General features: G+C 46.9%; 2 protein-coding genes across 2 annotated transcripts in view; one reads left to right on the top strand and one right to left on the bottom strand.

The window, feature by feature from the left end:
• LOC129858385 (attractin-like protein 1) overlaps positions 1 to 12,322 on the top strand; it is a 345,360-nt gene that overhangs the window by 63,804 nt on the left and 269,234 nt on the right. The window contains exons 2-5 of the mRNA XM_055927569.1: positions 9,977 to 10,060; positions 10,290 to 10,403; positions 11,241 to 11,369; positions 12,093 to 12,301. Coding sequence (XP_055783544.1) covers positions 9,977 to 10,060; positions 10,290 to 10,403; positions 11,241 to 11,369; positions 12,093 to 12,301 — 536 coding nt within the window. The remainder of the gene's footprint in view (positions 1 to 9,976; positions 10,061 to 10,289; positions 10,404 to 11,240; positions 11,370 to 12,092; positions 12,302 to 12,322) is intronic.
• Positions 1 to 12,322, bottom strand: part of LOC129858393 (uncharacterized) — a 168,300-nt gene that overhangs the window by 29,440 nt on the left and 126,538 nt on the right. The gene's annotated exons all lie outside the window — the stretch shown is intronic.

The raw sequence follows: 12,322 nt of genomic DNA, 5'->3' as shown, positions 1-12,322 counted from the left end.
ATTGGTTGAACAATAGAGAGAGGGATGAGTTTGGAGTGTTTTTATTGGTTGAACAATAGAGAGAGGGATGCATGACTGTGCTTTATTGACACTTCATGATAATGACAGAGTGACCAGATATTTAACTATAGGGATTTGCATATCAGTCTTCTGTATTATTCATTGTTTCAGAGACATTTGAGGAATTTGATAAATCTAATTAATGGTTGATTTTACTACTGTTTTTCCATACTGTAAACCTCTCCAGCTACTGCTTACAGAAATCAAAAGAACAAAAACCTCCCACATAGACTCATTTCACACTCTGTATATCTTCCTCACTTGAACCTGAACTATGGGCATGCTCTTCCTCCATGTGATCAGACTAGGTCTAGATAGTGTCAGTATGCATGTGGCCTCTCTTAATACCCTTGCCCTCTAGCTCCAGGATGTATTAATGAGGTTATCTAACTGGTCCTGTTCACCACTTCTCTCCGCTTCTGCCATGTAGTCTCTCTGGACTCATGAATTAGTACAACAGCCCTTGTGCAGTGTGGGAGCAAGTCTTTGATCTGCTTCTGGCAGAGAGGCAGGTCAGTCAGAGCTCCCTGAGAGGGACAGGTATGTTCAGAACAATGAACACAGCCCAGGAGAGAAGAAACATGGAGTGTTGCTACCAAGTAACAAGCAGAAAGTACTGTAGCTGACTGAAAATCTGTGCATCATGAACAATTTGCTATAATTGTGCAGTGAGGAAAGTTGAAGGAGGAGAAGCAGTAGGGGAGAACGCAGCTGTGAAGAGAGTCTGACTCAGCGAGAGCAGAGAGTTGGGAGTAAACTAATGGTGAGGTCACAGGATGATGTCTTCTCTCCAAGGAACCAGAACCTTTTAAATTAGACATGTGTGGACTAGAGGTCAGAGGTCATATAGATCAGCACCTGCTTCCTGTGGTGTCACTCGGTTAGCGGGCTGTGATAGGTTACTGTATGTTACAGTATATCCTTCCCTGTTCTCCTCTGCAATACATATTTGGCACAGTCTCTTCTGCTCCCCCTCCCAGTCTGTTGGTGTGTCCTTAGGGAAGTGAAACCAATAGGGATTTTCCACTTCTTTTCCAGGTCAGAATGTGTGTGATAGGATCTGTTTCCAAGAAAGCAAGTGTGTGTGTGTGTGAGAGAGAGATAGAGGAAGGAAGAGAGTGACAGTGAGAGAGGAAGAGAGCATAGCAGGGGGGGATGATGAAAAGAGATAGTTAGTTAGTTAGTTATTTTACCTACACTACCTGAGGAACTGGCGTTTCTAGTCTGAAGTGTCAAGGGATTCACACCGGCCGCTGTGCATCTATCTGCTACACACAATCAATTATTCACTCAGAGGAGATTAATATTTCATAACGGTTGACTCGCCTCCCATACCGCCACTCCTCTGCCTTTTTATGTGTCTCTGTTCTTGTGGAATTCAAAAGGAGGAGGAGAAGCACTTTGGTTAAAGCCTCCTCGTCTTCCTGCGTTCTGTGGGAGAGTCTGCTGCTGGTCTAATCTTCTAAAGCTCCCTCGCTGTGAAAACTCGGCGTTGGGTGTTGTGGAATTTGACGTGTGCATTTTGAGTGGCTCGGGTTTTCAGGCGGTTTTCAAAGACATTCCAGGTCCACATTAAAGATGTATGGGCCTCCACACTTCACCCCAATTTGAGATGCACTCGTTAAATCCTAGTAGCATTTCATGCTTATAAGGCTCAGCCTCAGACCACTCTTGACGATAGGCCTGAATGTGGTCAGATTGGCGCATGATTGAAGTCTAAAAAGAATGACCGTTTATCCTCATGTCCTTAAAAGGCTCTTTAGAAAAACAGTCAATGTGCTTATCCAGGTTAAGGGTTTAACACTAAAGGAAAGAGCATAGGCCTATTAATGTACTGCTATCTGTATCATTATACTCTCCTCAACATCTGTTACCTGCATGGAATACAGTATGAATTGTGCCTTTGATGTCTCCAGCATGACTGCAGGCGGTCAGTAATATATTCCTCCCAGGCTCAGAGTAGAAAACACACACCTACACAATATCTCTCTCTCGTAGACTGACATTAGACCAATAACATAAGAGTTTCATCTGAATATTTGAGCTTGTTGGTTGTAGTCTGTTTGGATTGGATAAGAACTGTGTAGTACGGCAATCTGAGCTCTGCCTTCGAGATTGATTTATAGTTCTGTTCCAATCCCTGGGATTAAAGTGAGATAGAGTGTGAGAGAGAAAGAGATAGAGAGTGAGTGTGAATGAGCGGTAATGAGAGTGAAAGAGAGCTAGAGTGAGAGAGTGAGACCCAAACATAACCAGGTGGAAGCTCACTCACTTGGTGTTATTTGTAAGTATGCCTCCTTGGAGTCAGGCTGCGCTGCAATCTGTCTGTTTTACAGGGAGACATCCCATTTGCCCCTCAAGGGCCCTGATCCAACTCCGGTCATGAGTGGAATAATGTAGCGTTGTTTGGCCTGTTTATAGTCTGTCTGTCTGTCTGTCTGTCTGTCTGTGTGTCTGTCTGTGTGTGTGTGTGTGTGTCTGTCTCTGTCTGCCTGTCTCTCTGTCTCTGTGTGTGTGTGTGTTCCTCATCCTACCCCTGCCACAGGCCCTGAACTGGTTGTCCTGGATGACCTCTGCCAGATGGGTTGTACTGTCAGTACTAGTTCCTAGCTCAGACACGCAACGCAATGCAGCTTAGTTTGGGTTTTTGCTAGTCTAGTCGCTCTGCTGGCTCTCTCTCTCTCTCTCTCTCTCTTCTCTATCTTCCCTCTCTTCTCTCTCTCTCTCTGACTCTCTTTAACTTTCTCTCTGTATAATTCCCTGGAGATGCCTTTGAAAATGTATCTGTGTAAAGTGCAGTTGTCGTTCTGTCTGAGTCAGGCCACACAGTAGGGGGTTGGCTAAATTCACTCCATGCTGAATGTACTCTCTGCATGATTCCAGACGTGTGTGATTTCTGTCAGTTTGTAGAGCGGTTCCGTTAATGCATATTCTGCTGTGCATCAAGGTTGTTGAGAAGTCGTTGTTGTGTCTTCTACATGATATGTTGTGACATAAGGTCATTGTGATAAGGTCTCGGATCTGCTGATATGTAAATATGAGACAGTCACTGCTCAGCCTTAGATGCCCTACGACTCACCCCCTACACACACACACACTCACACACACACACACACACACACACACACACACACACACACACACACACACACACACACACACACACACACACACACACACACACACACACACACACACACACACACACACACAGTGTAGTTGGATGGTTTGTGTTCTAGGCTGATGCCAGGGAGTGATGTGGCTAGGTGCCAGTTGACCACAGTGTCCCAGGTTCCCAGCAGTGAGAATGCTATGTCAAATACTGGGGACATGTCAATGTCCTGAAGACATCAGCTCCTGGCTCTCCTTCAATAGTCTTCTATCTTGTCCCATGACATCAAGGTGACCTGAAAATAGCATTGTCTAATAGTCTCTATAGGGATGTGTGGCTGAAGATGGGGGTAATGTCCATTAAACAGGGCAGATTGAATGTGAAAGCTAAAGATTTTTCGATAACACTCTTGTATTTTCTCTTGTGGTTTCAGTCAGGGATGGATTAATGCAGGGGCTTACCAAGGCTGAAGCCCCTGGGCCCAGGCCTGTGGGGGGCCCAAGAGGAAGCAACATTTAAAATACATATGTATGTATGTATGTACAGTTGAAGTCGGTAGTTCACATAAACCTTAGCCAAATACATTTAAACTCAGTTTTTCACAATTCCTAACATTTAATCCTAGTAAAAATGTCCTGTCTTAGGTCAGTTAGGATCACCACTTTATTTTAAGAATGTGAAATGTTGGCCTCCCTGGTGGCGCAGTGGTCTAAGGCACTGCATCGCAGATTCTGGGTTCGAGCTCAGGCTCTGTCGCAGCCGGGCGTGACCGGGAGGTCCATGGGGCGACGCACAATTGGCCCAGTGTCGTCCGGGTTAGGGAGGGTTGTCCTTGTCGCATCGTGCACGAGTGACTCCTGATGCGGACTGGGCGCAGTGCATGCTGACCAGGTCGCCAGCTGTACCGTGTTTCTTCTGACACATTGGTGCGGCTGGCTTCTGGGTTGGATGTACGTTGTGTCAAGAAGCTGTGCGGCTAGGTTGGGTTGTGTTTCGGAGGACGCATGGCTCTTCACCTTTGTCTCTCCTGAGTCCGTATCGGAGTTGCAGTGATGAGACAAGACTACAATTGGATGACATTGGGGAGAAAAAAGGGGTAAAAAATAAAAGAATGTGAATTGTCAGAATAATAGTAGAGAGAATGATTTATTTCATCTTTTATTTCTTTCATCACATTCCCAGTGGGTCAGAAGTATTTGGTAGCATTGCCTTTAAATTGTTTAACTTGGGTCAAACGTTTTGGGTAGCCTTCCACAAGCTTCCCACAATAAGTTGGGTGAATTTTGGCCCATTCCTCCTGATAGAGCTGGTGTAACTGAGTCAGGTTTGTAGGCCTTCTTGCTTGCACACGCTTTTTCAGTTCTGCCCAAAAACTTTCTATAGGATTGAGGTCAGGGCTTTGTGATGGCCACTCCAATACCTTGACTTTGTTGTCCTTAAAGCCATTTTGCCACACCTTTGGAAGTATGGTTGGGGTCATTTGGGCTGGGTTTCTGTACAGCACTTTGTGACATCAGCTGATGTAAGAAGGGCTTTATAAATACATTTGATTGATTGCTTGTCCATTTGGAAGACCCATTTGCGACCAACCTATAACTTCCTGACTGATGTCTTGAGATGTTGCTTCAATATATCCAAAGAATTTTCCTGCCTCATGATGCCATCTATTTTGTGAAGTGCACCAGGCCCTTCTGCAGAAAAGCACCCCCACAACATGATACTGCCACTCCCGTGCTTCACGGTTGGGATGGTGTTCTTTGGCTTGCATACCTCCCTCTTTTCCCTCCAAACATAACGATGGTCATTATGGCCAAGCAGTTCTATTTTTGTTTCATCAGGTATATTTCACTGGTCACCCTAAAAGCCAATTCCTCCTTTGACCGCCTTCCATTCCAGTTCTCTGCTGCCAATGACTGGAACGAACTGCAAAAATCGCTGAAGCTGGAGACTCTTATCTCCCTTACTAACTTCAAGCACCAGCTGTCAGAGCAGCTCACAGATCATTGCACATGTACATAGCCCATCTGTAAATAGCCCATCCAACTACCTCATCCCCATACTGTATTTATGTATTTATTTTGCTCCTTTGCACCCCAGTATCTCTACTTGCACATTCATCTTCTGCACATACTGTATATCACTCCAGTGTTTAATTGCTATATCGTAATTACCTCACAACTATGGCCTATTTTATTGCCTTACCTCCCTTATCTTACCTCATTTGCACACACTGTATATAGACTTTTTTATTATTTTACTGTATTATTGACTGTATGTTTGTTTATTCCATGTGTAACTCTGTGTTGTATGTGTCGAACTGCTTTGCTTTATCTTGGCCAGGTCTGTAACGGCTGGTGCTCTCCTCATCCTCGGATGAGGTGAGGAGAGAAGGATCTTCAGACCAAAACGCAGCAGTTGGGAAATAAGCCATCTTTATTAAAAATACGATGGCCACACGAAACGAAACACTTTCAAACTACAAAACAAGAAAACGACGTTGACGAAACCTGAACATAAACTTACATAACTAAACATAAACTTACGTACAGGAAACAGACGACATCGAAACGAAACGAAACAAACAAACGCTACAGTCCAGTGTGTTACGAACATACATACTGACACAGGAGACAATCACCCACAAACAAACAGTGAGAATGCCCTACCTAAATATGACTCTTGATTAGAGGAAAACGCAAACCACCTGCCTCTAATCAAGAGCCATACCAGGCAAACCAAAACCAACATAGAAACAGAAAACATAGAATGCCCACCCAACCTCACGTCCTGACCAACTAACACACATAACAACTAACATAAATAGGTCAGGAACGTGACAGTACCCCCCCCACAAGGTGCGAACTCCGGACGCACCAGCACAAGGACTAGGGGAGGGTCTGGGTGGGCATCTAACCACGGTGGTGGCTCAGGCTCCGGGCGCGGTTCCCACCCCACCATAATCCATCCTAGCTTCCTCCCTCCAAAAATGTCCACCCTCTTTTCTCCCCCACAAAATCCTCTTAATAACATACCCAATAAGGACAACACCGGGACAGAGAGATAAATCAATACAGAGGGATAGATAAGAATATAGAGGTAGATAAAGATAGAGAGGGAGATCAGGATAGAGGGGCAACTCCGGACTGAAAGGCAGCTCCGGACAGAGAGACAGCTCTGGACTGATGGGCAGTTCTGGGTATCTAGCCTTTTTAGGCTGAAGGGCAGCTCATGGCTGACTGACGACTCTCGACGCTCATGGCTGGCTGACGGCTCTCGACGCTCATGGCAGGCTGACGGCTCTCGACGCTCATGGCAGGCTGACGGCTCTCGACGCTCATGGCAGGCTGACGGCTCTCGACGCTCATGGCAGGCTGACGGCTCTCGACGCTCATGGCAGGCTGACGGCTCTCGACGCTCATGGCGCTCTGACGGCTCTGGCTGCTCATGGCTCTCTGACGGCTCTGGCTGCTCATGGCTCTCTGACGGCTCTGGCTGCTCATGGCTCGCTGGCGGCTCTGGCAGATCCTGTCTGGTTGGCGGCTCTGGCAGATCCTGTCTGGTTGGCGGCTCTGGCAGATCCTGTCTGGTTGGCGGCTCTGGCAGATCCTGTCTGGTTGGCGGCTCTGGCAGATCCTGTCTGGTTGGCGGCTCTGGCAGATCCTGTCTGGCTGACGGCTCTAGCGGCTCCTGTCTGGCTGACGGCTCTAGCGGCTCCTGTCTGGCGGATGGCTCTGTAGGCTCATGGCAGACGGGCGGCTTTGCAGGCTCATGGCAGACGGGCGGCTTTGCAGGCTCATGGCAGACGGATGGCTCAGACGGCGCTGGGGAGACGGATGGCTCAGATGGCGCTGGGGAGACGGATGGCTCAGATGGCGCTGGGGAGACGGATGGCTCAGATGGCGCTGGGGAGACGGATGGCTCTGGCCGGATATGGTGCACTGTAGACCTGGTGCGTGGTGCCGGAACTGGAGGCACCGTGCTAAGGATAAGCACCTTCCTACTAGTGCGGGGAGCAGGGACAGGGCACACTGTATTCTCAAAGCCCACTCTATAACCGATGCGTGGTACCGGCACTGGTGACGCCGGGCTGAGGACAAGCACATCAGGATTAGTAGGGGGAGAAGATACAGTTTGTACAGGGCTCTGGAGACGCACTGGTAGCTTAGTGCGTGGGGCCGGAACTGGAGGCACCGGGCTAGATACACGCACTACAGGGAGAGTGCGTGGAGGAGGAACAGGGCTCAGGATACGCACTGGTAGCCTAGTGCGTAGTGTAGACACTGTAGGTACTAGGCTGGGGCGGGGAGGTGGTGCCGGAAATACCGGACCGTGGAGACGTACTGGCACTCTTGAGCATTGAGCCTGCCCAACCTTACCTGGTTGAATGCTCCCGGTTGCCCGACCAGTGCGGGGAGGTGGAATAACCCGCACCGGCCTATGTAGGCGAACCGGGGAAACCATGCGTAAGGCAGGTGCCATGTATGCCGGCCCGAGGAGACGCACTGGAGACCAGACGCGTTGAGCCGGCCTCATGACACCTGGCTCAATACTCAATCTAGCCCTACCAGTGCGGGGAGGTGGAATAACCCGCACTGGGCTATGCACTCGTACAGGAGACACCGTGCGCTCTACTGCGTAACACGGCGCCTGCCCGTACTCCCGCTCTCCACGGTAAGCCTGGGAAGTGGGCGCAGGTCTCCTACCTGCCCTTGGCCCACTACCTCTTAGCCCCCCCCCAAGAAATTTTTGGGAATTACTTACGGGCTTTTTCGGCTTCCGTGCCAGACGCGTTCCCTCATAGCTCCGGTTCCTCTCCCCGGTAGCCTCTGCTCTCCTCAGTGCCTCCACCTGTTCCCATGGGAGGCGATCCCTCCCAGCCAGGATCTCCTCCCAAGTGTAGCAACCCTTTCCGTCCAAAACATCATCCCATGTCCATTGCTCCTTTCTCTCCTGTCCCTTACTCCGTTTAATTTTCCCTTGCCGCTTGGTCTTAGCGTGGTGGGTGATTCTGTAACGGCTGGTGCTCTCCTCATCCTCGGATGAGGTGAGGAGAGAAGGATCTTCAGACCAAAACGCAGCAGTTGGGAAATAAGCCATCTTTATTAAAAATACGATGGCCACACAAAACGAAACAAAACACTTTCAAACTACAAAACAAGAAAACGACGTTGACGAAACCTGAACATAAACTTACATAACTAAACATAAACTTACGTACAGGAAACAGACGACATCGAAACGAAACGAAACAAACAAACGCTACAGTCCAGTGTGTTACGAACATACATACTGACACAGGAGACAATCACCCACAAACAAACAGTGAGAATGCCCTACCTAAATATGACTCTTGATTAGAGGAAAACGCAAACCACCTGCCTCTAATCAAGAGCCATACCAGGCAAACCAAAACCAACATAGAAACAGAAAACATAGAATGCCCACCCAACCTCACGTCCTGACCAACTAACACACATAACAACTAACATAAATAGGTCAGGAACGTGACAAGGTCGCAGTTGTAAATGAGAATTGGTTCTCAACTAGCCTACCTGTGTCACGTTCCTTTTGTTTTTCTCAAATTTTTATTAACTTTTTTATTTCAAACGGCAGCACTCTTTTTCAAAGTAGCTCATCTTGAGATAGGCTATTTCCAAGATACGCGCATCGGCCCTCACCGTGAGTAGTAGCCTATGGCTTCATCATTAGGTGAGTCAGTCGCCCACTGGAAATTGTATTTAGTAGCCTACTGTAACCTATATAAATATTTTTGCAATTTGTGTGGTATTAAAAATAAATTCTGCCAATCTCTTCTATCATGTAAATTGTGTAGAATTGCATGAAATGCGTTTTTAAAATAAATAAAAAATTTGTCGGACCCTGCTAAAAAAAACTATCCATGTGTGGAAATCCTAAAAAAGCCTCTGCTCAACTGTAGCCTATGCCACATCACATATGTTATTATGGCTTTATTATAAAGGGTCTTTTTCTTCAACAGTAAATTTACCACGCTTCAAATTGCATCTTGCGCACAGATTTGTTTACAGAAAGTTATGGCCCTGGTTTCAGTGTAATTGGTTGAGATGGTTGTTGGGATTGTTGTTCAGTTAAGGACTCCTTAAAGCAGACCCATATCTGTCCCTAAATTCCCCATTTGAAATGAGGAAGGCCCTCAATGTGATCACATGTAGAGAATGCCAACGCACAAACAGACACTCAAACACGCACCTTAGACGACACTTACTCACAGGAAATGTACTGTAGCTGAACCACATTGATGGGCTCATATGATAGACAGGTTGGAGTAGTTTTTCATTTATATGCACATAAAATGCAGCAGGCAAACCCACGGCTGACTAATTTGTCTCCCTCCCCGTCCTCTCACCATGCTGAGTCCCATTCTATTATGTGTTCCTACTCAGCCAAGAGATGCAGGTGTTTTCCTGCTGATGTTTATTGACCTCATATAATAGATTTGATATGCTGACCAGCTTTCTTATTCATGATGTATAAGGTGTAGTGTATGATTGTTGTGTGTTTTAATAGTAGGCCTAATTGGGACAGTTCGTGTTGCAAATGGGACAACATTTCTTCATTCTCACCTATTTGGAGTTTGAATTAATTCTATACACTCTCGTGACTGAGGGAATAGGTGATAGTTAGTGTTAGCTGTCGCTAGTCGGCTGTACCTCTTTTTCATCCTATAGCTTATTCTCCATCTTCTTTTTAAACAGTGACCCAACTGTGACCTATCTATCCATCCCTCTCTCCACATAGTAAATGCTGCTTTTCACTCTTTGCTAGGTTAACAGAGTCATCGGGTTCCCTCACCGATGGACCAATCAACTACAAGTACAAGACCAAGTGCACCTGGCTGATCGAGGGCTAGTAAGTAGCTCTTTCTCTCTTTCCTCCTCCCTCCTATCGCTATTCATACCCCCTTTTCTCTACATTCCGTACAGTATGAATTCATTCTTAGACTGATTGTCATTGTTCAATGGTCTTAGTGTTACATTCTTTGTCTAATGTAAAGAATCCTGGTCAGATGTGGGCAGTTGTAAAGATCTAGTTACCTCTGCAGCCCGTTTTAAACCATGTTCTATGTTCTGTTCTTCAGCCCAAACGCTGTGCTCAGGTTGCGCTTCAACCATTTTGCCACGGAATGTAGCTGGGACCACACGTACGTCTATGACGGAGACTCCATCTATGCACCTCTGGTCGCAGTATTCAGGTGTGTCATCATACTCTATGTAGATACATGTTTACTCTCTAGTATGCGGGTCACTGTGCATGCATGAACACCAAATACTTTATACCTCCAAAGCCTAATTTGTGCAGAACACATGCAGCTAAATAATACAGAGGATTGTAGAATCTACACATACTGCAACACCCACAGAAGGGATTCAGAATACTGGCTAGCTGAAGAGGAATTGTTCTCTCTCTGCAATATACTGTAGGTAACGAGTGGGTGTTATCCATGAATCAATTGATTCATATTCTACATTTAGCTTTTAGGTGTTCCTCCTCTCCAGTCTTTAGAAGCAATGTTCTCCCCCCACCTAGCCACCCTCTCTCCCCCTTCCCTTTGAACAATAGGTCCACAATGTAATTCCTTCCACTGGGGGTCCTTCACCATCGACTCTCCCCTGGTCCATCAGTATTGGCTGTGTGGTCTTTGTGTTGCGCCTAGGAGCCTGGGTGTGGTCCTCCCAGTGGGGACTCTGTCTGACTGCTGGTAAACAGATTAGAGTGGATTTCTCCACCCTCTCCAATAACCTTGATGTGGCTTTGCTGTGTGTACTGTGTGTGCTGTGCTGTTCAGGCCTGAGCTTGATCCTCCATGCGATAGAGGGATCGATCCCAAGGAGAGAAAGGAATCACTTTCTCCCAATGATGTAGCGAGGGAAGGGGGGGTTGTCATGGTGACAGCAATCCCAGCTCAGCAGTCAAGGGTGACTGGGTGATCATTTACCCAGCATGCTTTTGGAGCTTAGTATGCATTTGTCTTTTGTGTGTGTGTGTGAATACTCTATCATTAATGTATTTTTCTCTTCTTCTCCCACAGCGGTCTCATTGTCCCGGAAACGAGAGGGAACGAGACTGTTCCGGAAGTGGTAGCCACCTCTGGATACGCACTGTTGCACTTTTTCAGTGACGCTGCCTACAACCTGACTGGATTCCACATCTCCTACTCGTGAGTGGCCCCAGCCAATAAACACACTTTACATTTACAAAGTCCTCACCTCTACAGTACATCACCATTGGGGAAGTCTCTGACTCAGTAGCAGACAGTGGGATGATTAAGAGCCATGTCCCCATTAAATCGTCTTTCCTCTCTATGTGTTCCTGCACACATACAACCTCAGACCACATCCCATCCTCTCTAGGGTCTACAATGTCTGTCACAGGAGTAGCTGGGGAACACCATTACAGCTAAGGAGATAACACCCATTGACATACGAGAGACGTGTGTGTGTGATTCTGAAAAAGTATTCATTGGGTTGCCTCACAAAGCAGCAGACTAGAGTCTAGCTCAGCCTCAAGGCCTCCAGCACAGACATACACCATGTGGCCATAAAGGTGTTGCCATAGCAATGCTGCTGTCACAGCCCGAAACATTATCGTCCTGAATCCTTTATTATCCTGAATCCTTGACTTCTGTCTCTCTGTCTACTGTACCTTCCCTTTTTCTCAATTATTTTGTCTGTATCTCTTTCACACTTCTCTCTAATTCTCTCTTGATTCCTCTGTATCTCACTATCTGTTCTGCTCCCAGAAAAATAATGCTTCAATGGATGTCAATCACCCCTGTTAATCAATCATTCTGTCAGCTATTTGTTTTTCCTCAATTATTACAATGATGACCTTTCCAAATGTACATCCCCATTCCTCCCATCTCTCTTTTCTGTGTCTGCAGGGTCAACTCGTGCCCCAATAACTGCTCAGGCCATGGGAAATGCAGCACAGGGAACTCCATCGCCAGCCGGGTGTACTGTGAGTGTGATAAGTACTGGAAGGGCGAGGCCTGTGACATCCCCTACTGCAGGAACAACTGTGGCAGCCCCGACCATGGCTACTGTGACCTCACTGGGGAGAAAAGCTGTGTCTGTAACGACAGCTGGCAAGGTGGGGCTAGGGCCATGGTTA

Source organism: Salvelinus fontinalis, chromosome 1 (genome assembly GCF_029448725.1).
Source record: "Salvelinus fontinalis isolate EN_2023a chromosome 1, ASM2944872v1, whole genome shotgun sequence".
Lineage (NCBI taxonomy): Eukaryota > Metazoa > Chordata > Actinopteri > Salmoniformes > Salmonidae > Salvelinus > Salvelinus fontinalis.
The sequence above is the reverse complement of the archived record's forward strand: the minus strand, read 5'-3'. Positions and strand labels throughout refer to the sequence as shown.